We start from the raw sequence: 23,414 nt of genomic DNA, 5'->3' as shown, positions 1-23,414 counted from the left end.
TTTATATGCATTTGGAAATGTACTATAAAGTATATAAAATTCACACAGTGTGAATTTGTTTAAATGCAGAAAATACCAAATGCATTTTTCCAGTATCTGAAGCATTGTAAAAATCTGTACCGTATGTAGTCTGTGGTCTGGTTCTCACTAGCCCGCATGGTAAAATGCAGTGTTTTGCTGATACGCAACAATTACACACTCAGCCTCACCCTGCACAAAGATTCTCCAGCTTGCAGGACCACAATCTAGGTGCCAGCAGCCTGACAGCGATTGTCACTGGGTTAAGTTAACTAAGCAATTAACCCTTTAAAGTGCCACTACTTGCTATTAACAAAATACAGGAAAATTTCACAAGACTAGCAATAACATTTCCAATTTTAAAATAGATGTCTGTACACACACTGTCCCCACAGACAAGTGTATTCAGAGATTTATCATGTAATAGCGCTCTTCAAGAGACGGGGATTCTTTAAGTTTGCATTAGGTTATTTAGAGACCGCTTTAACTCTTTTCAAAATATGGTTTAGTAATGAAAGGGTAAAAAATGGTGCAAAAAATATTTACAGAAAAGGATATCACAAATAAACAAAGAGACAATAATGCAACAGAAAAAATAAAAAGGGGTTGAAAATTAAAAATTACCTGCAAGTCCTGTTTTCAGCAGGCGTCAGTCAATGAGCAAGGTGATATATCAGCTCTCATAACTTGACATGTCTTCTATCATTTGATGGTACAAGAGATCTGACCAATGTGTTTGCAGTCCACTTTTCTTTGGTATCAAGGGGGTGTTGACAGAGACCATCTGACCAATTAAGAGGCTGAGGAGTGGCCCTGGAATGTTACTGTGTTTATTGCTGTATCCCAGGTACAGTTTTCTATAAGTATTATTATCTCTGAATACCTACAGGTTACAGTCTGCTACCATGCATATTATCGTCCAGCATGAAATAAGCTTCGAAATGCGTATAAATATGATAGGTCCCAGATGTCTACTTTACCTAGGAGGGATAAGATGTGCCAGCGGTTCCCCATATTGTCTAATATAGGGATGTTTGGACTTTTAAAATTAACTGTGGAAGGTAAAAATATCCTTGTTCTGGCTGTGCTATTATTATTTCATGGATTATGACATATACTGAAGTTTTAGAGCCTTGGCTGCAAACCAAGCTATCAGGAATGTACAATATTTATGATAGGGGGAGAGCTACAGGTATTACTCCAGTCACTCAAGCAGGCAAGTCAGATGTTTTTATTAGGGTTTCCACTGAAGTGTGGAATTGGCTAATAGGCATGAGAGGGTCTGCATCTGTCCTGATCTGATAAGAAGGTTCTGGCATCAGTTAACAGTTGTGTATTGCATTAGATGCTTCCTGGGGGGATGAAGAAAATGGGGCCACTGCTGCTATTCACCAACTTGTGTTACAAACGGTAATGGCTGAATTCTGAACAATATGGTATCCTTGCCCTTTCACACAGCTTTGTGAGGACTCAGTATGCATTACCATTAAAGTGACATGCAATGTTTTCCAGAATGTCTTCATTTTTCTGCACATCACATCACACCAGTGTTGTGGTGTGAATGGGGCAACAATTTCTATGCCCTTATCCAGTGCGGAAAAACGCCGGTCAATGCACATAGTGTGAAGGGGCCCTTTTAGAATGATGGCTTAGTAGTTAGCGCTGTGGTCTTATGTTCTGAGTTTAGTTTCCGCCAGAGACACTGGCTTTATGAAGCATATATGTGATTGATGGCTTCCTCTGGGTGCTTCAGTCCCACAATGTAAAATCTTACAAGTTTAATCCAAAAACTGATAATTGCAGGGTTCTGATTAGGTGGGTGTCACATTAGGGAATGTGCATGGTGCAACAAAGCTGACTTGATCCCTCCCAACTTAGTAATGGCTGCTAAAAATGGGAGGGCAAATAAAGTTTTAGAAAACTATGCTTAAAAGCTTCCTTACCCTTTAATGTATGCAGTAACAGTGGATTTAAGTAAAAGATGCAGCAATTGCAGGGTCACCATTTCTGCACTTCAGCCACGTGGTGGTTTCCTTTCATGAATAAAAATCTGCAGTATATTGATATTAACCATTTGCCTCGGTTGAGTAGTCAGTTTAGACATATTGGCCAATTACCACAGTTGAGTAGTCAGTATAGACACGGCGTACAAGCATTGATGAATGTAGCTCAGGGGCCCGGACTGTTTATACCATAATGGCACTCACAGGTCAGTGCCTAGGGCAGCAAGGTAAAGAGAATTCCAAGCTTAAACATCTACAAACTAATCATTTTTACTTGGTTTTCCACGTCTGCCCACATCATGATGTTAAAAGTCAGCAAATGCACAAAAGGGATTAAGTGTGTTCAGTGGGTACTGAGAAGAAAGAGAAGACTCACTATATTAAAAAGGGAACTTAACTGTATCTTAGCACCACAAACTGAAAACATTATTTAGTTCGTTTTTTACTATTCAAAGCAATCTCACCCATCCATCCATGTCTCCATGCCTCTTTTATTGAGAAATAGCTTTGAAAAACACCCCCTAGCGTTTCTAGCCAAGGTCATCTTGAGTAAGGGCAGATGAATCATGTAGCATTTACTTCCTGGAATCAATCTGCCCCTAGCTCATGAATTCAGGCAGGAGGGTGTGCATAGATGAGAAAGCTCCTCTTCCCCTCCTCCACATGAAGGAAAAAAATGCCCATGAAGAGTCACAGAATGTTTAATAAATGTTCTTTTTGGGGGGGTGCTAAGTGAATTGGCCCTCCCCAAACAGGATACTGTGCTAAACCTGTAGGAAAATAAGAGAACCAGAACCTCCATTATTTACTAATGCCAGCACCAATAGGTTGAAAAAATATGAATACGTGCAGGTGCACAAAACGCGTCAGGGAGGAGCTACAGTGCAAAGACGTCACACCGCCGCCGGCACCACGTGGGTCCTGGCGGCCGTCTTCCTTTGGATTATCTGTTCAGTAATTATTTTACTCTTATGCTTGCTGGATGGAATAAACCAATATTGTTAAGCAGTATCACGCTATTGGGCCTCCTTTCTTTCTGGGGCTCCTTGTGAGCTTCCTACCACCCACAGAGTCATGTTTAAGGAGGACAGAGCCATGCTTAATAAATGAGTGAGCAGAGTACGGGAACGGACCAGACCACACTCCAGAGGGAATCCTGGATCTAAAACCTTAAGAGGGGTTATCTCTTACATGCACATATTGATTGTGTATCTGGTGAGTGCGCAGTCTATTATAGGTTTGGATATCACCACCTTTTGAATTTACTATAGAGATCTCTGCGATTCTCTCAGCACTCAACCCACTGGGATATTGTGGACTGGGCACTCACAACCATTATCGATTAGTCACGACACAGTAACTTATGTGTGGACTATATCTGTTGCACTTTATTGTATTTTGCACCATAGTATGTTATATACTACATTAATTGTGCACATTGAGACACTGGTTTTAAGCATTCCAGCACTTTATTCATTGATGTTTGTTTTATGCATTATTTATGATCCCCATCGCTGCACCCTCTGCATATAAGGTTGAAAAAATAGTTGATGCTGATTGAGAGAATTTACTTCTGCTTGTAGGCCCCATTCACACTATGGAGTTTTGAATCGTTTGCAAAATTGCCGCGATTCAAAATGCTCTGCTAAAATGGCAAATCGCATAACCACATGTTCACGTGCCATTCATTTTAATGGCACCTGAAATCGCGGTGCAGTTCTGCTGCAATGGTTGTGCGATAAATTATGCTGCAATCACGGCAGACTGCATTGGGCGACACGCTTTGCTGTGATTGAAGCACGATTTATCACGCAACAATGGTGACAGAACCGCACTACGTTTTCAGGTGCCATTAAAATGAATGACACCTGAACATGCGGTTCTGCAATTTGTCATTTTAGCAGAGCATTTTGAAATCGCAGACAGAATCTCCGTGATTCTGCCCGCTATTCAAAACATCCATGTGTGAACGGAGCCTAAAGAAGCTTGTAACCATTTCTCTTGGGTGCACAGGTAAATGTAGTTGGGACTTTAGAGTACACGTCATGCTCGATCATTTATACTTTAGGAAACAATTATCGAATGTGCATGACATAGGGGGTGGAGCTTGGGCTGTAAACATTCTGGTTTGCTTATACAAGTATAATACCCCAATACAATCCTGTTGAACATTTTATCTCTTGCTAACCCTCACCTGTAACATAGACTTTCCTTTTTTCTTTTAATATTATAGACCCATTCAATGACTCATTCTGTTCTGGTTATTTATACTCTGATTAGATGATTTATAGACTTGTTTATTCCTTAAACTGACCATCAGTCCTATCTGCTGTGTATATTATTATGATAAATTAGGTTGACTTACAAAGTGACCAACTTGCTATGATATTTTGATATTTCCTCCTTCTTCCGCCTTCATGCTAATCTTTTTTTTTTTTTTTTTGGTCTGACAAATTTTCTGCTTTAAGTGGAAATGTTTATCATTTGTCATGCATAACTAATCTTAATGTGTCACTCAATGCCGTGAAAGTTCAGTTTGCTTTAATGGTTGTCACATGAGCTCTGAGATAACATTGGTTCACTAATCACCCCTGTTACATAATATATCCTTGGCTGAATGTGATCAAATGGGAAAGAACAGCATTTAAGTCAATTGTATAGTGTTTTAAAGCTGTTACTTATACACTAAATGAAACTGTCTTAAGGTGGAATTAAACCCTGAAACAAAAATGTAATATATTGCAGCTTATCAATGCTTAGATGTGTTGTGGCTGTGCTAATTTTCTATTTTTTCTTTTTTTTCCCTTTATTTCACCTGGTGATCAGCCATTAACACACCTCCTGTATTAGAGTGTCTACATACTGAATGAATGAAGTAGTAAAACAGACACCTTTGGACAGTAGCATTGTCAGTCTGGGGAGATAGCAGTGATAGGCTACATTTCCATGGGTGACCAGCACCAGTGTCAATGACAGCGGCAGGAATCTTATTCTTGCAGCTGTTTCAGCCAGCTATGAGCAGCTAGCTGTGACCGCCCAGCCCTGTACATTTCAAAGACAGGCCGGCAGCTGCAGTTGTCTGTGTCTGTCCGCAGGGACGCCGACTACCTGCGGTAATCGCCACTGGATGCACTTTGTAGAGCTGAAATGAGGCAAAGTTTGGCAAATGTAAAAACTTTTTATACTGGATAATATATGAAAAGTAAGGCCATGCTATTTGGAGATTCAAAATAACGTCTGCTCTCCCCATTCTCCTTGATTTCTAGTCTGTGTCGGACCCTTTCCTTTCTTTACCTTTCCCCCCCGACTCTACCTAACCCACACCCCTTCTCCAATTCCCTTTTATCCTTATACCTGTACCCCAAAGCCCCATCTCCCTGATGTTATTTCCCCTACCTGCCCTGTTTGTGTCCTTATCCTAACTTCTGTCTTAGATACATACTGGGTTGCAGCTTCCATAGACTTTTTGATTTTATGATTTGCTCCATACCCTGAGGTTCAAAACTAGCCAGACCTGAAAAGGCCTTATTGCTTTGCCTTTTTGTGTACCATTGGTTGGACCAATGGCTCTTTTTTTCTTGGAGTTGTCTGCTACCCTTTATGCCTAAAATGAATAAATAATGTTGTGTTCGGCTTATAAGCATAACTATACAATAGGTACAAATATCCAAATATTTCATATCACATCAAGCATAATACAGCAAAAATATTTGCTACAATTCCAATCTACATACCCAAAATGAATACATGCATGTACAAAGGTAAAGTGAGCACCAGTTAGTCATACTGTATACCAGATAATATTCATAGATATGGTATGCAGAATTAAATGATGAGAAGGTCAGCAGAGCCAGACCCTGGTGAAAGGAGAGAGGAAGAACCCAAGGTTTTGGGGGTGTAGAAACCCCCCTTTTCTCAAGAACCTCAAGGCAGATGGTGTTTTTTACTATAAAACTGAGGTTTGTAAATGCAAGCAAATACAATAAAAGGTGCAGTAGTAAAACTATCTACCAGTGGAAGTTCATAGACCTGCCATAAAAGAGAAATGCCTGGCGCACACACATAAAACCTGGTCTGGCTGCATGATGGCTCATTTGGGTAGCAGTAGAGTTTTGCAGATAATAAAAATGCTACAATCAGTTCAACTCAAGTTGCAGGACAAAGCCGTGAATATTCAGTTAGTTATTTGCTGCAGGCCTCAATGTTGAGATTGCCTGTGTTTGTAGACCTCTATATACAGTATGCTATGCAGACTAGTCACTTGTACAATAGTTGATTTTACAGTACCCAAAGTAATAATTCTGCACATATCATCCACAGGAGTGAGTTTGAGAAGTCGTACCAAGGGAAGGCTGCCAGTTCCAATGGTCATCCTACCATTCATGAAGCATGGAGATCTCCACACCTTCCTGTTGATGTCCCGCATTGGAGAAGAACCCATTGTAAGTTTGTCAGAAGGTTTAGCTTTGATATTTTATGTGTTTCAGTTGCCAAGTTGGCCACTGAGCCTTGGCTTATGTTGATTTACCAATATTGTTCAATGCCATAAACTAAAAAAGCTGTTTAAACATGGTTGTATGCCATATAAGTCTTAACAAAAATCTGTTACAGTTGAGTTTATGCAAGGATTTGATAGTCTTTAGATATAACTGAAGTAAGACCCCTGGAAGTCTGACAGTTGCTACCCTGTCAGCTGTCTAAACTTTGAATGCTGATATCACACTCGTCTTCCAGCTCCTAAGTTAGTATATCAGTGTTAAACTCAGAGCTTTGTAGTTTACATTCTTCTTAACATGGGGCTCTGTGTGCACACTCAACATAAGATTTGGCAGTGCAGCAGCTGTCAAATTTTAGAAGACACTTAATCCCTCCAACTCCCTGGGCCTAGAGTCCACTTAATATCTTTGATAATTTGATTGAACATAAAGAGACTTGATTAGCCTTATTTCTGACTTGTTCTTTTAAATAAAAATTGTTTGTCATGTCTGAACTTTGAACTCTGATTGCAACAGGGTGCCAAGGCAATCCAAATGAGTTAGTGGTTCAGAACGAAGGAGAGACCACCCTGTATGCGAATAATATGGACATTTCATACAAACTGAACCTTTTTTTAGAACCACATATACATTTCTTACTGTTGAAAGAGATTATTTTAAATTATTTAATATGTATTGAAATATGATTATGTTTATATGTAATTTGGTCATTAACATATTATGTTTAAAATCCAACTTAAATTTATCTTAAAGCAGTGTACATCTAAAGCTATAGTTTTGAATAGTTACTGTTACTGTTTGTGCCCCTACAGCAAAAAAAAAAAAAACCTCAAAGAAAGATTCCCTACTTTATACCCTGATGTTATTCAAAGGTCTCTGCAGGGCATGACTGTATTCTGCTGGTTTAATCTCGCTGATCTATTCTTCAATCACATTTTTTAATAAGAGACCCCCTACTATGATCTTTGCAGCGGCAATGGAGAAGTGAGTTGGATTGTGACGTTGACTCCGGAGGACTGGCAGATCTGACTCTGGCACTCTTTAAAACAAAAATTTTACCACTCTTTAATGCTTACAAAATTCTTTACCGATGGTACTACATGCCAGTTTGTCTAGCCCGGTTTGTTCCTAACTTCCACTCAGCTTGCTTTCGAGGTTGTCCCCAGCCTGGGACAATGGCACATATCTGGTGGTTTTGCCTGAAAGTGAGCAGACTATGGGTCTGGGTCTATGCCCTCCTACATATGATATTGAATTCAGATATCAAGAAAACTCCAGGGAGGCACTTCTTTTTTAAACCTATAGAGGCGTTGTTTCACTTAGAGCGTCAGTTAGCATTTATGGCAACTAAGCTTTCCATAGCTGCGGCTTGGAAAATGCCTGCTGTTTGCTTCGAAGCAGTAAAACATTATATGAATAATATTATAGTTAACGGAAAAATTAACGGCTATTATGTCCGATACCCATGTTAAGTTTCTTTGGGTTTGGCAGCCTTGAATAGCACATGCCCATCCTTTCCAATTTGATCATCTTTTTTTTAACAGTCTAACACCACTTGGTACATGGACTCCTGAGACTTACCTTCCCCTCCCTTGGTTCCTACCCGACCTATATTCTTTACTGATTTCTTCTTAAACCGGCTCCTTTTTACTTTTATTTTATGTGATTTAGCGTCACACTAGCATGGCCCTATGGCCGCTCATGGTTTAGACAGCTGTTGGACATATTTGATATGTAAAGCTGACATGTAATTTCTCTGACTTGTTACTTATCATGGTCTCATAGACTCCAGTCCTCCTGACTTTAATGGATTTCAGTTTTTGTTATTTGACAAACAGCTCTGTGTAAAGTGCCAACTGTCAATAATACTTTTGTAATAGAAAAAAATAATAAAAACACATTTTTTTGCAGGTACAAAAATGTGCATTTACAATTTTGTTTTTTCTTAGGAGCCTGTAAAGCATTGCACTCGCAATCAGCAGATCACTGGTGCAGTGACAGGCTCCTGCAGACTGTCAGTGTAGCTGGCTGCCCATACCTTCGATACCGGCAGGCAGTTAGTTCAGGAAGAGTCAATGAACTTCGGGGATGCTCACCAGCACCCTCATAGTTCATTGAGAACTACAGGCTGTCTATTCATTCACAGAACTCCATGAATGAATGACATGGGCGTGTGAGCAAAGCCCTGCGCAGCCACGCTCTTTTCAAATTATGACAGCGGGTGCAAGGAGAAGATTCCTGGCTCACTGTCACAGAGGAAGGGGAGCAGGGGGAGAGCTGCAGCAGCTAGAACATGGATAAGGAACAAATCTTTTTTATTCATAGATCTATAAATCAAAGTCATGCATGATGTAAATCAGGCCTTGAAATTTCCACTCGCCTCTTCGCATTGGCGAGTGCAAATTATGGTGGGGGTAAATGTGTCCCCCAGGGCCGTCTTGCTGAGCAGGCTCGAAACTCAGGGCTGGCTCCGTCACTCGCACTAGGAGCCGTCAGACTGCTCAATAGTTGAGCAAAGTGTAAGCAAATGAAGGAGTGCATGCTGTGCTCTCTGCCTCCCCCTAGAGTGCAGTACCCGACTCTGTGAGTGAAGGAAACGAAGTACTGAACTGCAACTTTCTATAGGGGTGTGTGTATGTATGTGTTTGTGTATGTACGTGTGTGTGTATGTACATGTGTGTGTGTGTGTGTGTGTATATTTGTGTGTGTGTTTGTATGCACGTGTGTGTGTATACGTTTGTGTGTGTATGTACATGTGTGTACATGTTTCTGTGAGTGTGTGCATGTGTCTGTATGTGTGTGTTTTAAGCATACATGTATGGCTGGTTTGGTCAGGTTCAGGATGATGTGGTTATTATGGGTGGTAGAGGATGGGGCATTTGAGGTACTGCTGGGTTAGATAGAAGGTAGGATATGCTTATTGTTTGGTGAGTGAGGGATTATGTTGTATGCGGCGCATGGTCAAAGTATGATGTAGTGCTTAGGGGGACATTGGAGGCCCTGATGTAATATGGGGGGACTTTTGGGACCCTGATATAATGTGGGGGGACTCTGGGGACCCTGATATAATGTGGGGGGACTCTGGGGACCCTGATGTAATGTGGGTAACATTTAACAGTGTCATTTCATGAGATAATTTATGAAGGCGTGTTTAGGGGCAGAATTAGGGTAGGGAATGGGTGGGGCAACTGGTGGCAAACAGCTTTTAAGGGCTGGCTAGTAGCTCAGGACTTGAAATTTTAAGCCCTGATGTAAATAATCCAATTATCATGTGATCATTTTTTAGAATACTTGTTTATACTTGATATAATTTTTTAGAATACTTGTTTATACTTGATAGTATATTCAGGTGCATGCAGGTAGCCGTAATATTTATGGCTATTAATATATAGTGCATACAAGAACAAGAAAACTCAAAAGAAGCATTGTGCTATCAATGAACATAGGAAAGTCAAAGACACTCCTAAGTCCACAGTAACCTTATGTGCTGTTGACATATCCACTATCATCAGTGAGATGTTAAGAGATTGCTAGGGTGTGTGTAGTTAGTCTATCATGGCCCTGATTGCTCTTACAGCTTACCGGAAGTAACTGCTCGTGAAATATAGAATGTCCTCCATTAGGCTCTAGATCAGCCATTCTCAGGCAAGGTTCTGTGGAACCTAGAGGTTCTTCCAGGGATAGCTAGGGGTTCCTTGAGCTGTGGCTAACTGATCTCCCATCTAATGGTGCCTGCATAGTTCCAGGTCCAACACCACTTGGTACAGCCAGCGACATTACTGTTAGGGTGTTATTCTGGCCAGCCCTGTAAGGAGGTTGTTCTTTCCACCACTAATGTAAGGGACATTTTCCCAATGACCTTCGATAGTCTTATCTTACCAGGGGTTCCCTGAGACCTGAAAATTATTTCAAGGGTTCCTCTGGGGTAAAATGATTGAGAAAGTCTGCTCTAGATGGACGAATGATCTAACCTTACCCAGCATAACATTCGGTTTTGACTTCTCCAGGGCTGGAACTGTGAGCTGTGTCACTCTCAGCCAAATAGAGAACGCAGACTTGACTTGTAAATTGGCCAGGTTATTTGTGGTGGTGGAGGACTCATTTACAGGCTCTGCATGGATCCTTCTCTGTTGCTTCAGGCTTGTTTGCAGTCGCACTAATTCTGTGTTAGTTGGCAGATTTAGACACGTTTTTTTCTACAAAAGATAATTTAACTTGAAATTTTTATTTAGGAGATGAAAAGTGTTCTTTGTCTATCAACTGTTTTAAACCTTGGAGGTTTAACAAACGTTATAAAGTCTCCAATGAGAGAGAGGTGTATCTGACAAGCAGAATATGAAGTAAATGTGCCTGCTGGGGACATGTACACATCTTGGAGTAGTACATGAAGGCAGTTGCACACACTGTCATTGATCTGGAGTCTCAGTTTGTTGCACTGATTGGAGAGGTTGTAGTCACAATCCCTGAGGAAACTGTTGTCAAATAGTGTAATGTATATTGAGCTATAATTGCAACAATTATATTTTTACTTGATTCCTCTTCTGTATTTTTATGATTGTATTAAATATAGCATTTTGTAGATTAGCTACTAACAACAAACATTCAGCTTGTATTCATTTATTTATTTCAGGTACTTATATAGCGCCGTCAATTTACGCAGCGCTTTATATATATATTGTACATTCACATCAGTCCCTAACCCTCAAGGGGTGTACAATCTAAGGTCCCTAACTTACATTCATACATACACATATTAAGGCCAATTTAGACAGGATCCAATTAACCTACCAGCCTGTCTTTGGAGGAAACCGGAGTACCCGGAGGAAACCCACGCGGACACAGGGAGAACATGCAAACTCCAGGCAGGTGGTGCCGTGGCTGGGATTCGAACCAACGACCCTAGTACTGCCAGGCAGAAGTGCTAACCATTTAGCCACTGTGCTACCCTACCTTTGAAGCCTTTAAGGCCCCTTTCAAAAAGGGCAGGCCCTTCAGGGGATTCGCTTGCTCAGCGGGGGATCTGCCCGCTGAGCAAGCAGATGACTGCTCCGTCTCCACTCTGTATAAGACACAGACAAAGCTCACTGCCTTCTATGGGCATCCAATTGGGTCTGATTGAAAAACAGACAGGCCGATCGTGTGAAAGGGGCCTAACAACTGTTGAGATAAGATATCAGCTGCATAGGAAGTACATTGCTTTTAGCGAATCCGCTGACTTATAGACTTGCATGCTTGGAAGAAGCCATAAAGCTGGCTACAAACTAGTATAATTCAGTTCAGTGTTTTTCATTGTAAGAACATTTGTCCATTTTTCTAATTACACTGTTCAACAGGTAAAAAGTTTTGGGCATAAAATTAGCTAATCTTACATAATTTTGGGGTGCTGAAAACGAAAATGACCCTAAAAAATGTTGATTGGCTCTAGTTTCCATGATATATTCACCCATCTAATGACGTAAGCCATTCAAAATTATGATGCAACTTCAGCTGCATATTGCGCAATTGATACTGGTGACCAATAGAAAATTGCATGTATACTGAGATGATGCAATATTAGCCTTTAATTGCATCACTTCACTGTATAAAAGCTGCAGTATCTGTAGCTGATTGTAGTTCGACAGCGTCTTTACATTTCGTTTTATGCTTATATAGGCTACTCAGTAATGCCTCGAACTTGTGTGAATAAAGCAGATAATTTCTGCTATATCTGCGGTGAAATAACTTTTATCTCACAAAAAAGGAGGATAACAGGAATGATTAAGAAAGCCTACAACTTGTATTTTGGCTGCAAGATAGGAGACCAGGACAAGAGCTGGGCACCACATATATGCTGCAATTCTTGTGGGACGGCACTGGAGCAATGGTTGAATGGAAAAAAGGCATCTATGCCTTTCGCTGTGCCAATGATTTGGAGAGAGCCAACAGATCATGTTAGTAATTGTTACTTTTGTATGGTGCCTCCAATTGTAAAAGGGCTAAATAAGAAAAAAAAGTTATCTGTGCACTATCCAAATATTCCATCCGCAATACGTCCAGTTCCTCATGGAGAGGGGCTACCAATTCCTAAAGCACCAGAATCCTTCGTGGTTGAGTCAAGTGAGGAAGAACCTGAAGCGTGTAGTCACGTGCAGTTGTAAGAGATAGCCCTTTCCTCGAATACAAGAGAAAAGCCAAGAGAAGCAAAACCGACACAAACTGAAGACAAAACTAGTGAGAATCCTAAGTATTAAAATGATTCAACTTAGCTTATGGCTATAATTTTTCTTGGTAATCCTATGCAATATATTATGCCATTTAGGCTTTGTTATGTAGTCAATATCACTTGCTTTATATTTGTGGAAAGACATCTATCTATATAATTGTTGTGCATTATGTAGTCATTACGCCTATAGTAGAAAACTTTCCGTTTACAGAAAAACTAGAGCCAATTGACAAATTTCATTGTTATATTTGAACTCAGAATGTGAAATTCATTAAGAAATGGATCCTTTTGTTTCCAAAACTGGCAAAAAATAAAAACTTGTTGAACAGTGTTATTAGTGGGATCACTTCAGTGATCTTTCAACTACAGTGAAAAGGGAAATTCAAAGGAGCACGAAAATTGTTCTGCAATGTACAAATTTTTACCAGTGTATGTAGTTTTCATTGGGTAAAGTCCACTCATTCCACAATTGAATGTTAAAAGCAAACCAAATCTTGAACTACTTTGGAATGACGTTTGAATGTTCTCAGAATTTTTATATAAATATTCCTAAGAATTTTCTCTCGAAATTCTTCTAGTGTATACCCAGCTCAAGGCACAACCATAGTGTCATACTGAAAAGCAGACCATGCGCATGTAATGAGCAAATATGTTGGCCCCCATGTATATCTGTGATTACAAATTATACATAGAAACAAGGTTAAACACACATTGATAACACTGTTTAATTCAAGGCGATCTCGTTTGCACATAAATGTAAAATTTGTTGAAAACACTGTGGGGTCTGTTTATAAAAAACATTTCTGTCTAAAGAATTGGCACAATTGTTGCAAACAAATCCTTTAATTTGCAGAATGCATTTATTTCCTATGATAATCAACTCCATCTAGTGGCCATAATGTGGTATAATCAAGATTGAAGTATTTCAGAAAAATGTTGCATTATGGCCACTAAGTGGAGCTACCAAGCTATAGTAATAGACATAATAGGCAAATTGCAGGGTTTGCTGTGCAAATGCTTGAGACATTCGCATAGCAAATTTTTTAACAATAAACCCATAATGTATTCTCTGTCACCTAAAATAGGTCATGCAAACTAGGCATTTAAAGTATTACTAAACCCAGGACCCTGCATTCACTCTATCTGGTCTCCCACAGTACACAGAACATGGAAATTCAATCAATTTAGTAAATATAAACTGCTAAGTACCTTTTCAGCAGTTAGAGCAGTCTTTTGACTTCTGTCAACGTTCAGTAGAGCACTGGTTAAAACTTGTAGGAGGAGTTTTCTTTCTGCTTTAGGAGAATGCAGAACCCTTGATCTCTGGCTGATTGGCCCTTTGCTGATCACATGCACCCTCCCAAGGAAAAAAAAACCCTCTCTAGGCAATACATACCAAACTGAGCATGTGCAGAGTGTCTCCACACCATATGTCTTATGAGGAGATAAGAGGGGGGCACTGGAGGAAGGGGAGGATCAGATAAGTCAAGATCAAACATTATTTTTACACAATGCAGAGGATTAACCCCTTAGGTTCCACAGTGAGTATAACAAGTATGCTTTACTGCATATACAGACTGATTTTACGGTTTTGAGTTTAGTAACACTTTAGCTAGTCACAGGACTTTAACACAGTCGTAGGAAAATAACTAAGCTCAGTGACACATTAAAAATGGATCTGAACAAGGAAAATTTTTAAGCTTTTATTTTGCAATTGGAGGTTTCTTTGCTCTGCGTTAAACAGCACAAGGTTATTAAAAGATAAGTTCGCCTTTGGGAACATGTTACATGTTCGCATAGCTGCAGCCGTGCCCACCGCCCCCCTCCATCTGACAGATAATACGGGGAGAAGTTTCCCCATACTATCTGTCAGATTTGAAAATAGCGCGGCCGTGCGGGGCTCCGCCCACATGGCCGCATCATTCATTCATGGACTTCCACAGCCCTAGCGACTGTGAGCTTGTAGTTTTCAATGAACTACCATGGCGCTGTGGAACGCCGTGATAGTTCATTGAAGCTTTCTGTCAGAAAATCTGCTTGCTTGTACAGCAAGCAGATATTCTGACACGTTTGCAGGAGACCTGCATGGCATCAGTAATCTACTGATCGCTGGTGCAATGCTTTCCAGGCTTCTTTGGGCAAAGATAACCTGCAAAAAAATGTGCATTTAATATTTTTGTCCAAAAGGTAAACTTATACTTTAAGAGGACAAGAGCATAATTTAGTTTTTGAGGGTGTTTGCCGTCAGACAACTACTGTTCTTTTCTGCCATTGTATGTAAAAGATATGGTTATATTTTTTATTTTAAGTTCTAGTCACTTCAAAAGTAGATATTCATTATTTAAAAAAACCTTTAGAAAATGTACACATTAATTTGCATTATTGTGTTTTCATTGTACAGACTCTGCCTATACAGACATTAATAAGATTCATGATTGACATTTGTAGTGGAATGGAATATCTAAGTTCCAAAAATTTTATCCACCGAGACCTCGCCACCCGCAATTGCATGTAAGTACATCATTTATTTATCACGGCTTTGGATTTTATTGAATGCATTGGTCTTCTTTGCTGCGCCACCACAGACTCTACAGTTCAAAATCTGTCTACAAATCACTTCGCAAATCTACGCCTACCTGTCTATTGATGCTACTTTACCTCCCACCTGAAGTCTTCAGGCTTCCAATAACTTAAAGTGTAAGTCCACACAACAGTGATAATTGTTATTGGTGGAGGCTGGTGGGCCATGTCATCCCTGGACAACCTATATATGTTGGATACTCCTTTAACAAGGTCTCCTGGCCATAATTCCTGACTCTTTTATTTGCCATCAGGGAGTTATGATTGTTTCCTTCCACCTTTGCAACTGCTGTTGAATTGTTCATGATATAAAATACATTTTTAAAAAACCAACAGGCAGAGTGAGACCCCTCATAATGGCTTCGCCTGGGACCTCATCTGATATTACTATACGGGGCATATTTATAAAACCGTGAATGACCCAATAATTTAAATCACATTCCCCCGGAAGATACACCTGCAGTAAACATTTGGTGAATGTCATTCTCTGCTATACAAGTGTACCCCTGTATATACAAAGTAGAATGTCCTGTTTTAAGAACTCTTCTCTGAAACCTTTTGTGTGATAAGTTATAAGTGAACTAGTGGTTCATTTGTATCATTAGCTCAAATAGCAGAGCTCATCTGTGCAACGGATCTACACATTAGTAAGTTATACACCATTGTAAGTTATTTTTCAGAGGTGAGGGCCAGGGCCGTGAATAAGTAGGTACCACCAGTTCTCCTGTATGGGGCCCAGGGCAGCAGGGGGGCCCAGGCAGCTGGGTGAATTGAATATGGGCAGGGAGGGTCATCAGCATGTTGGGAGGGGGGCAATTACTGGAATCGATCCCCTGTATGGCTCTGTTCAGCAGCTTAAAGCTGACTTCTCCTTTCCCTCCCGCTGGCTTTCAGCTGCTGCAGAGAGAGCCATACAGGGGATTGGTTCTAGTAATTTCTCCCTCGCTGCACCCATCACCCTCCCTGTGCACCATACGTTTCTACCTGCTGCCCAAGCCTTCCTGTGTGCCCCCACAGTTTTGCCGGCTTCCCCCTCTCATTCCCACTGACAGCTGCCAGCACACAATAGAATGCTTCTGGATGGAGAGTGGGGGAAGGGTCCGGTAATTTTCACATTTGTCAGCCCCTTTATTTCTTGAGTGAATACAAAAAGTGATCGGTACCGATCACTTGCTGTGTCTATTCATAACTGAAGCATAGTAAACTGTATTTTTTGGGGGGAATGGGGGCCCTGTCAGGTTGGCTGTATGGGGCCCCATGGTTTCCAACAGCAGCTTTGGTGAGGGCACGCTTACCTATATAGTCTATGCTCTTGCATAGGGACTCAGTGACTAGTTACTGGTTCTAGGGCAGCAATGGGCAAACTACGGCCCGCGGGCCGTATACGGCCCGGCGGACCTTTTAATCCGGCCCGCGGAGCTAGGCTCCCGCAAGGCCAGTGGTCGGCAAGCCGCGGCTCTTTACAAATTTAGATGCGGCTCTCCTGTGTGCCGGGCGCCCGCTCCCCTCCCTCCTCTCCTCCTCTCCCCTCCCTCCTCTCCTCCTCTCCCCTCCCCTCCTCTCCTCTCGGATGGCCGCCCCCCCTCTCGGATGGCCGCCCCCCTCCCTCCTCTCGGACGTCAGGACTCTGCAGCTGTCAGGATGTAGGCGGGGCAGCGTGACGAACTCCTCTCACAGTCCTCCCTGAAGACCAGAACGGCGCGGGAATACGAGAGGAACGCGCGGACCAAAGGTAAGTGAATTGACACAGGGGGGGGACTTACTATATGGGGGATGAATTACTATATGGAGGACTTACTATATGGGGAATGAATTACTATATGGGGGACTTACTATATGGGGAATTAATTACTATATGGAGGACTTACTATATGGGGAATGAATTACTATATGGGGGACTTACTATATGGGGAATGAATTACTATATGGGGGACTTACTATATGGGGAATGAATTACTATATGGGGGACTTACTATATGGGGGATGAATTACTATATGGGGGACTTACTATATGGGGAATGAATTACTATATGGAGGACTTACTATATGGGGAATTAATTACTATATGGAGGACTTACTATATGGGGAATGAATTACTATATGGGGGACTTACTATATGGGGAATGAATTACTATATGGGGGACTTACTATATGGGGAATGAATTACTATATGGGGGACTTACTATATGGGGGATGAATTACTATATGGGGGACTTACTATATGGGGAATGAATTACTATATGGAGGACTTACTATATGGGGAATGAATTACTATATGGGGGACTTACTATATGGGGAATGAATTACTATATGGAGGACTTACTATATGGGGAATGAATTACTATATGGGGGACTTACTATATGGGGGATGAATTACTATATGGGGGATGAATTAATATGGGGGATGAATTACTATGTGGGGGATGAATTACTATATGGGGGATGAATTACTATGGGGGATGAATTACTATATGGGGGATGAATTACTATGGGGGATGAATTACTATAGGGGGGATGAATTACTATGGGGGACGAATTACTATATGGGGGACGAATTACTATATGGGGGACGAATTACTATATGGGGGACGAATTACTATATGGGGGATGAATTACTATGGGGGATGAATTACTATATGGGGGATGAATTACTATGGGGGATGAATTACTATATGGGGGATTAATTACTATATGGGGGATTAATTACTATGGGGGATTAATTACTATGCTTACTATGGGGGAATATTACTATACTTACTATGGATGACACATACACATCATTCATCTACTCTTGGTCCGGCCCCCGGGTCCAATATATGAACCCATTGCGGCCCTCAAGTCAAAAAGTTTGCCCACCCCTGTTCTAGGGACTAGGGATTCTGAAAAGAAAATGGCTCTGATGGAATGGACATCTGACGTCCCAATATACAGCAACAATGTAAGTTTAAAAAGAATCCACCTTTTACCTTTAGGGCCAGTTCACTTCACAAAAAACGTTCTCTGGATGCGTATTTTTCTTACAGTTCACACCACATTCTGTTTCAGTGCATTTTTTATGTCTTTTGCTGTGTTCCAGTACAGTTCTGGTACAGAAAAAATTAGAACATGCTGCATTTTTTTTTGCACAGGACGCACTGGAACTGACTGCACTGGTGTGAACTAGGGTCATTGGAATACATGGAAAACACTGTGCATGCATTTTTGATGCAGAAAAAAAAGTACTGGACTGCATCTAGTGTGAACCAGCCCTTAAAGAGCAGCCGTTGAGCTTCATGCAAATTAATTTAACCGCATGCCGCCCAGCCACTGTACATATACGGCGGCAGTGCGGCACTCACAGGCAAAACCACGTTTTAAGACGTGTGTTTTGTAAACAAATAGGGGGCGCGCGCGAGGCGTGCCGCCGCCCTATCTGTCCTGCGGATCACCGCCGCAGATGTCAGTCGCTGGGTCACAGCCTCTCGTTAGCGGCTATGTTCCGGCGATCGCCGGCAAACAGTGACAGACAGCACAGCTGCAGTAGCTGTGCTGTCTGTCATTTCCCTGTCAGCTCGAGGATGAGCTGATCGAGAAAGAACAGTTTCTCTTTCTCGATCAGCCTTGTCCCGCCCAGTACACACCCCCGCCCCCTAGTAAAACATTCCCCTCACTCCTATAACCCTTCCCTGCAAAATAAAGTTAACCCCTTCCTCCCTATTGCCATTAGTACAGTGTCAGTTTTTTTTTTTTCGCACTGATCACTGTATTAGTGTTTTTGGGGATGTCAGTGACCCCAAGTCAGTACCCAATGTCAGAATGTCCGCCGCAGTCCTGCCATAAGTCCCTGATCGCCGCCATAATCCGCTGATCGCCGCCATTATTAGTATAAAAAAAAACCTAAAAATCCCAGTATCTTGCTCGCCATTTGTAAACGCTATAACTTTCCCATAAACCAATTAATGTACACGTATTGGGGTTTTTTTTTTAGCAAAGACATGTCGCAGAATGCATTTTGGCAGAAATTTGACTAAATTTGATTTTTGCATTTTTTTTTACTGGACATGTTTTATAGCAAAAAGTCCAAAATATTGTTTTTTTTTCCTCAAATTTGTCAGACTTTTTTTTTATAGCGCAAAAAATAAAAACCGCACAGCGCTGTATAGCAGAAAAATGGCGTAAGTTGCAGTATTTATACCATAGTTTGTAAACGCTATAACTACCACACAAAGCAATCAATATACACTCATTGGGATTTTTTTTTACCAAAAACATGTAGCAGAATACATTTTGGCCTAAATTTATAACCAACTTTGAGTTTACCATATATTTTTTATAGCTGAAAGTAAAAAATATTGTTTTTCTTCAAATTTTTGGCCTTTTTATGTTTATAGTGTGAAAAATAAAAAGCGCACAGGTGATCGAATACCACCGAAAGAAAGCTCTATTTGTGTGAAAAAAAGGACGTAAATTTCGTTTGGGTGCAGCATTGCATGACCGCGCAATTATCAGTTGAATTAGTGCAGCGCCGAGTAGCAAAAAGAGGCCTGGTCATTAAGGGGGGTAAATCCTCAGGAGCTCAGGTGGTTAACTAGGCTAAGACGATGTCATTAGTCTGCTGCAATACCAAAATCTCCTCTTCTCCAGTGATAAGTTGGCAACATGGTAACTTTGTAGCAAGTCATGGGCTGGGAGGCTGAAGCCATGGCTGATCTGTGTGAGATATTTGTGGGCAGATCCAAGGACTACACAGGCACAATTGTGATCTCTGAGTCAGTATCTCTCTCCTGGAAGTAGATTTTGACCAGGACTGCCTGACTATGTGCTGCTGAAGCACAGGGCATTAAAGCAAAACCATTACTTTTGCTTAAAGCTTGACTCTGGGATAAGCAAATATTGTTTAAATACAAGAATCACATATATTCCTACTTGAATCTGGGTGCGCTTTGTGTATTTCTTCCAAATCTGTGCAATAATTTGTGAAACTTTGCCTCTGTGCAGCAGCTTCCTGTAATAAAGACCCGTCACTGCTGCTCTCTGTCCTTGCACAATGTGACTGGTCTTGTCTCTGCCCCTCCTGTAGTTTTCTGCAGGCAGCCTATAGTGGGTGTAGCTTGCTGAGCCCCTCCCATAGCTCTACTCAGGCTATATACAGCACAGTGATTATGTCGCTGCTACATTTACAAAGTAACGTCTTGGTTTGCGCAGGCATTTGGTAAACAACAAGTGGATTTATATCCTTTTCGGCTATTAAAGAGGATCTTCAGTCTTTTTTTTTTTTCATTAAATGTTTAATATACTAAAAGTTGAAATATTTGTAGCTGCTGACTTTTAATAAACCAGTGCAGGGATCCAACGCTATCCTCACCTGGACCATTTCTTTGCTGGTCTTTGGGTCCCCATGTTAATTTTTGGAAGCTGGCTGTGACTCCCTGTGGCTTCAAAGCCAGCTCCCCACTGCGCATGTGCGAGCCTCATTGCTCTCTGTGAATGGTCCCATAGCTTCCTGTGACATGTGCCAAGAGGTTGCGGGTAGGGTGGGAGGGGGGTAAACCTCCGCTGAGATCACTTAGCGGAAGTGGGAGCTGGTACCTCTCAAAACTAGGTCCCCCCACAAAAAAAAATGTTTCCATTATTGGCAGAAGAGGGAGGGAGGAGGAAGAGCGGGACTGTTCTAGTTCTCATGCTTGGAGTTTATCTTTAAGTAAACCCGTGCTTTGTCAATGTAGGGTGTACACTGCAAAAAGTACTAAAAAATATGTGCTGACTGAAATTCCACAGTGCTTTGCCTTTATAGTAAGCCTAGGGTCATCACTGGGGCATGGAACAGATAGAACCCCACAAGGAGGAGATCTAAGAGGGTATGGAGGAAGGGAGCTTAGGCTAAGAACAAGAAATGCTTATAAGGCTGTAGCTCAGGGGTGATGCTAATATATTCCTTGCGGCACTAACAACATATGGGGTTGTAAAGTACAGTTATTCAGTGTTGCTGAGATAAAAATATAGCATTTGTTTCCTGAAGCTTGGGATATCTAAGGACCATATTTACTGAAATGTGGCTTTCCACATGGCACCATATGGTAGCTCATTTGCACAGGCTCTTCTCTTCTCCTTCATTATGTCTGATACATATGGATGAAGCACAGTCACCTTGCTGCATTAAACTCATTCTTATACTCTGGGCTAGGATTTGCCTTTGCTTTGTTAGAGCCACTAAATACTAATAATTGCCATCAGAATCTAGAGATGTGGAGCTGTACATAGGAAAAACATCATATCAAATAGGAAACTAGGCACAAATGGCTTTTAAGAAGACACTAGTCTCCAGACTGAGAAAAGCTGGCACAGGAACGCATGCCATGCTGATGACTGGAACAGCAAATGTTCGATGAAGAGCAGAGAGAGGAAATTTGCTATTTCGAAGCCAGTAAAGTCATTAACCCTCGTTTGTGTCTGTTGCCCAGTACCATGCTGTGCAGGGAGACCCAGCAAAAACAATGCACCTGAACCCTCAGCCCATCCAAATTATTCAGTTATTCTGGAAGATTGTCAAGTCCTGAGCTGCCCTTTGTTAGAGAATAGTAGTGGGCTCCAAAACTAGAATTAAATGAGAAAACTGCAGGTGAATCAGGAAATTCAAAAATAAGAAAAATGCGTCTATCTGCTTTTTTTTATTTTACATTTTTATGGAAACAAGACCAGTCTGTATTTACATTTTAGCCTATTACTACCACAAATGCCCACTGGTGACATGAAGTTTTTTTTGGTATGTTCAGAACCACACTAGCCATTGTAGATTGTGTAATCTGGATGAAAGTAGAACTGCCCAAATTCAAGATGGTAAGCATGTGGGCAATGGAGAGGAAGTTTTCTAAATAAAGCCTAGCCAAAATTTCTGTTAAAATTTGCTAAATACATTAAATACACATTTGACCGTTAAAGCAAAATGTGTGCAACGTATTACAATTTGTTTTCTTTAGAAACTAGCCACAGCCTGAAAAGAAAAGCTTGACCCTGTCAGCATGCTGTATAAAAAGACCCTTGTGCGCTCTCTCTCGCTCTCTCTGTATGAAAGCAGTGGTAATGAAAAAAAATGTAATTTCCCTAATTGTTAGCGTAACATTAAAGTGGTTGTAAAGGTAAGACATTTTGTTACCTTAATGCAGGAAATGCATTAAGGTAAAAATGTCCCAGAATTTGTATCACCCCCTTACCTCCCTTATATATAGGACTTATATTTTGTTTCTATTACTATTTATTCCCAATTAAAAAAAACAAGGAAAATAAATATATCAAGATCTGCTACCAAACTAAAGCCTTATATTTCCTCAAACACATTGTATAATATGCCAGGTAAAATAAAAATGGTATAACGTGCAGAAGTGAGATTTCAGCCAATTGAGAAAAAAAAACACTGTGGGGTGGGGTTGGGGAAAAAAAGGCCTGATGCTCAAGTGGTTAAAGGAAGTGAGAAAAAATAGATATACTGGCAGGTAAAATAGTTGAGGACAGGGGGACTCAAATAAAGGACTGCATATGCTATTGAAGGATTGAATCATATACTGTATGTATTTTTTTTCTTTATTTTCTCCATAGTGTCACTTTAAAGTGGTTCTAAACATTAGACATTTTTACCTTAATGCACTCCCTGCACAAAGGTAAGAAATGTCCCAGTAGTAGTATCACCCCCTCACCTCCCTATGTATTTACCTATCTCGATCCAGTGCTTTGCCCGACTGCAGCAGCGTTCTTCTATTCTCCTCACAGGCACAGAGGCAGCAGCAGGAGCCATTGGATCTTGCTGCTTTCAATGAAATCCTTGAACAAGGGAATAGAGGGCTTCTATGGATGAGTGTCTATGGATGCAGACAGTCTGGCTCAGGAGCAAGCCTACTTGTCTGCTCCCTTAGCAAGCAGTTTGCTGTAGGGGCAGGGTCGAAGAGCACTGACAGGGGACTCCAGAGGAAGAGGTTCAGGGCCGCTCTGTGCAATTCCATTGCACAGAGCCAGAAAGTAGAACATGTTTGTTGATTCACAAAAAAATTCCAGCCTTTACAATTACTTTAAACCTAACACTTCTTGGATAGTCCATTCTGCACATCTACAGGCAGTGTTAAGCTGGTCATAGGTGGATCAAAA

General features: G+C 41.0%; 1 protein-coding gene across 1 annotated transcript in view; it reads left to right on the top strand.

Annotated features, from left to right (window-relative positions):
• The window catches only part of TYRO3 (TYRO3 protein tyrosine kinase), a 273,752-nt gene that overhangs the window by 214,617 nt on the left and 35,721 nt on the right, over window positions 1-23,414 (top strand). Inside the window, exons 15-16 of the mRNA XM_089686919.1 lie at window positions 6,342-6,463; window positions 15,121-15,230. Coding sequence (XP_089543045.1) covers window positions 6,342-6,463; window positions 15,121-15,230 — 232 coding nt within the window. The remainder of the gene's footprint in view (window positions 1-6,341; window positions 6,464-15,120; window positions 15,231-23,414) is intronic.

This window comes from Staurois parvus, unplaced genomic scaffold (genome assembly GCF_062004578.1).
Source record: "Staurois parvus isolate SC_StPar_1 unplaced genomic scaffold, SC_StPar_1.0 ptg000414l, whole genome shotgun sequence".
Lineage (NCBI taxonomy): Eukaryota > Metazoa > Chordata > Amphibia > Anura > Ranidae > Staurois > Staurois parvus.
The sequence above is the reverse complement of the archived record's forward strand: the minus strand, read 5'-3'. Positions and strand labels throughout refer to the sequence as shown.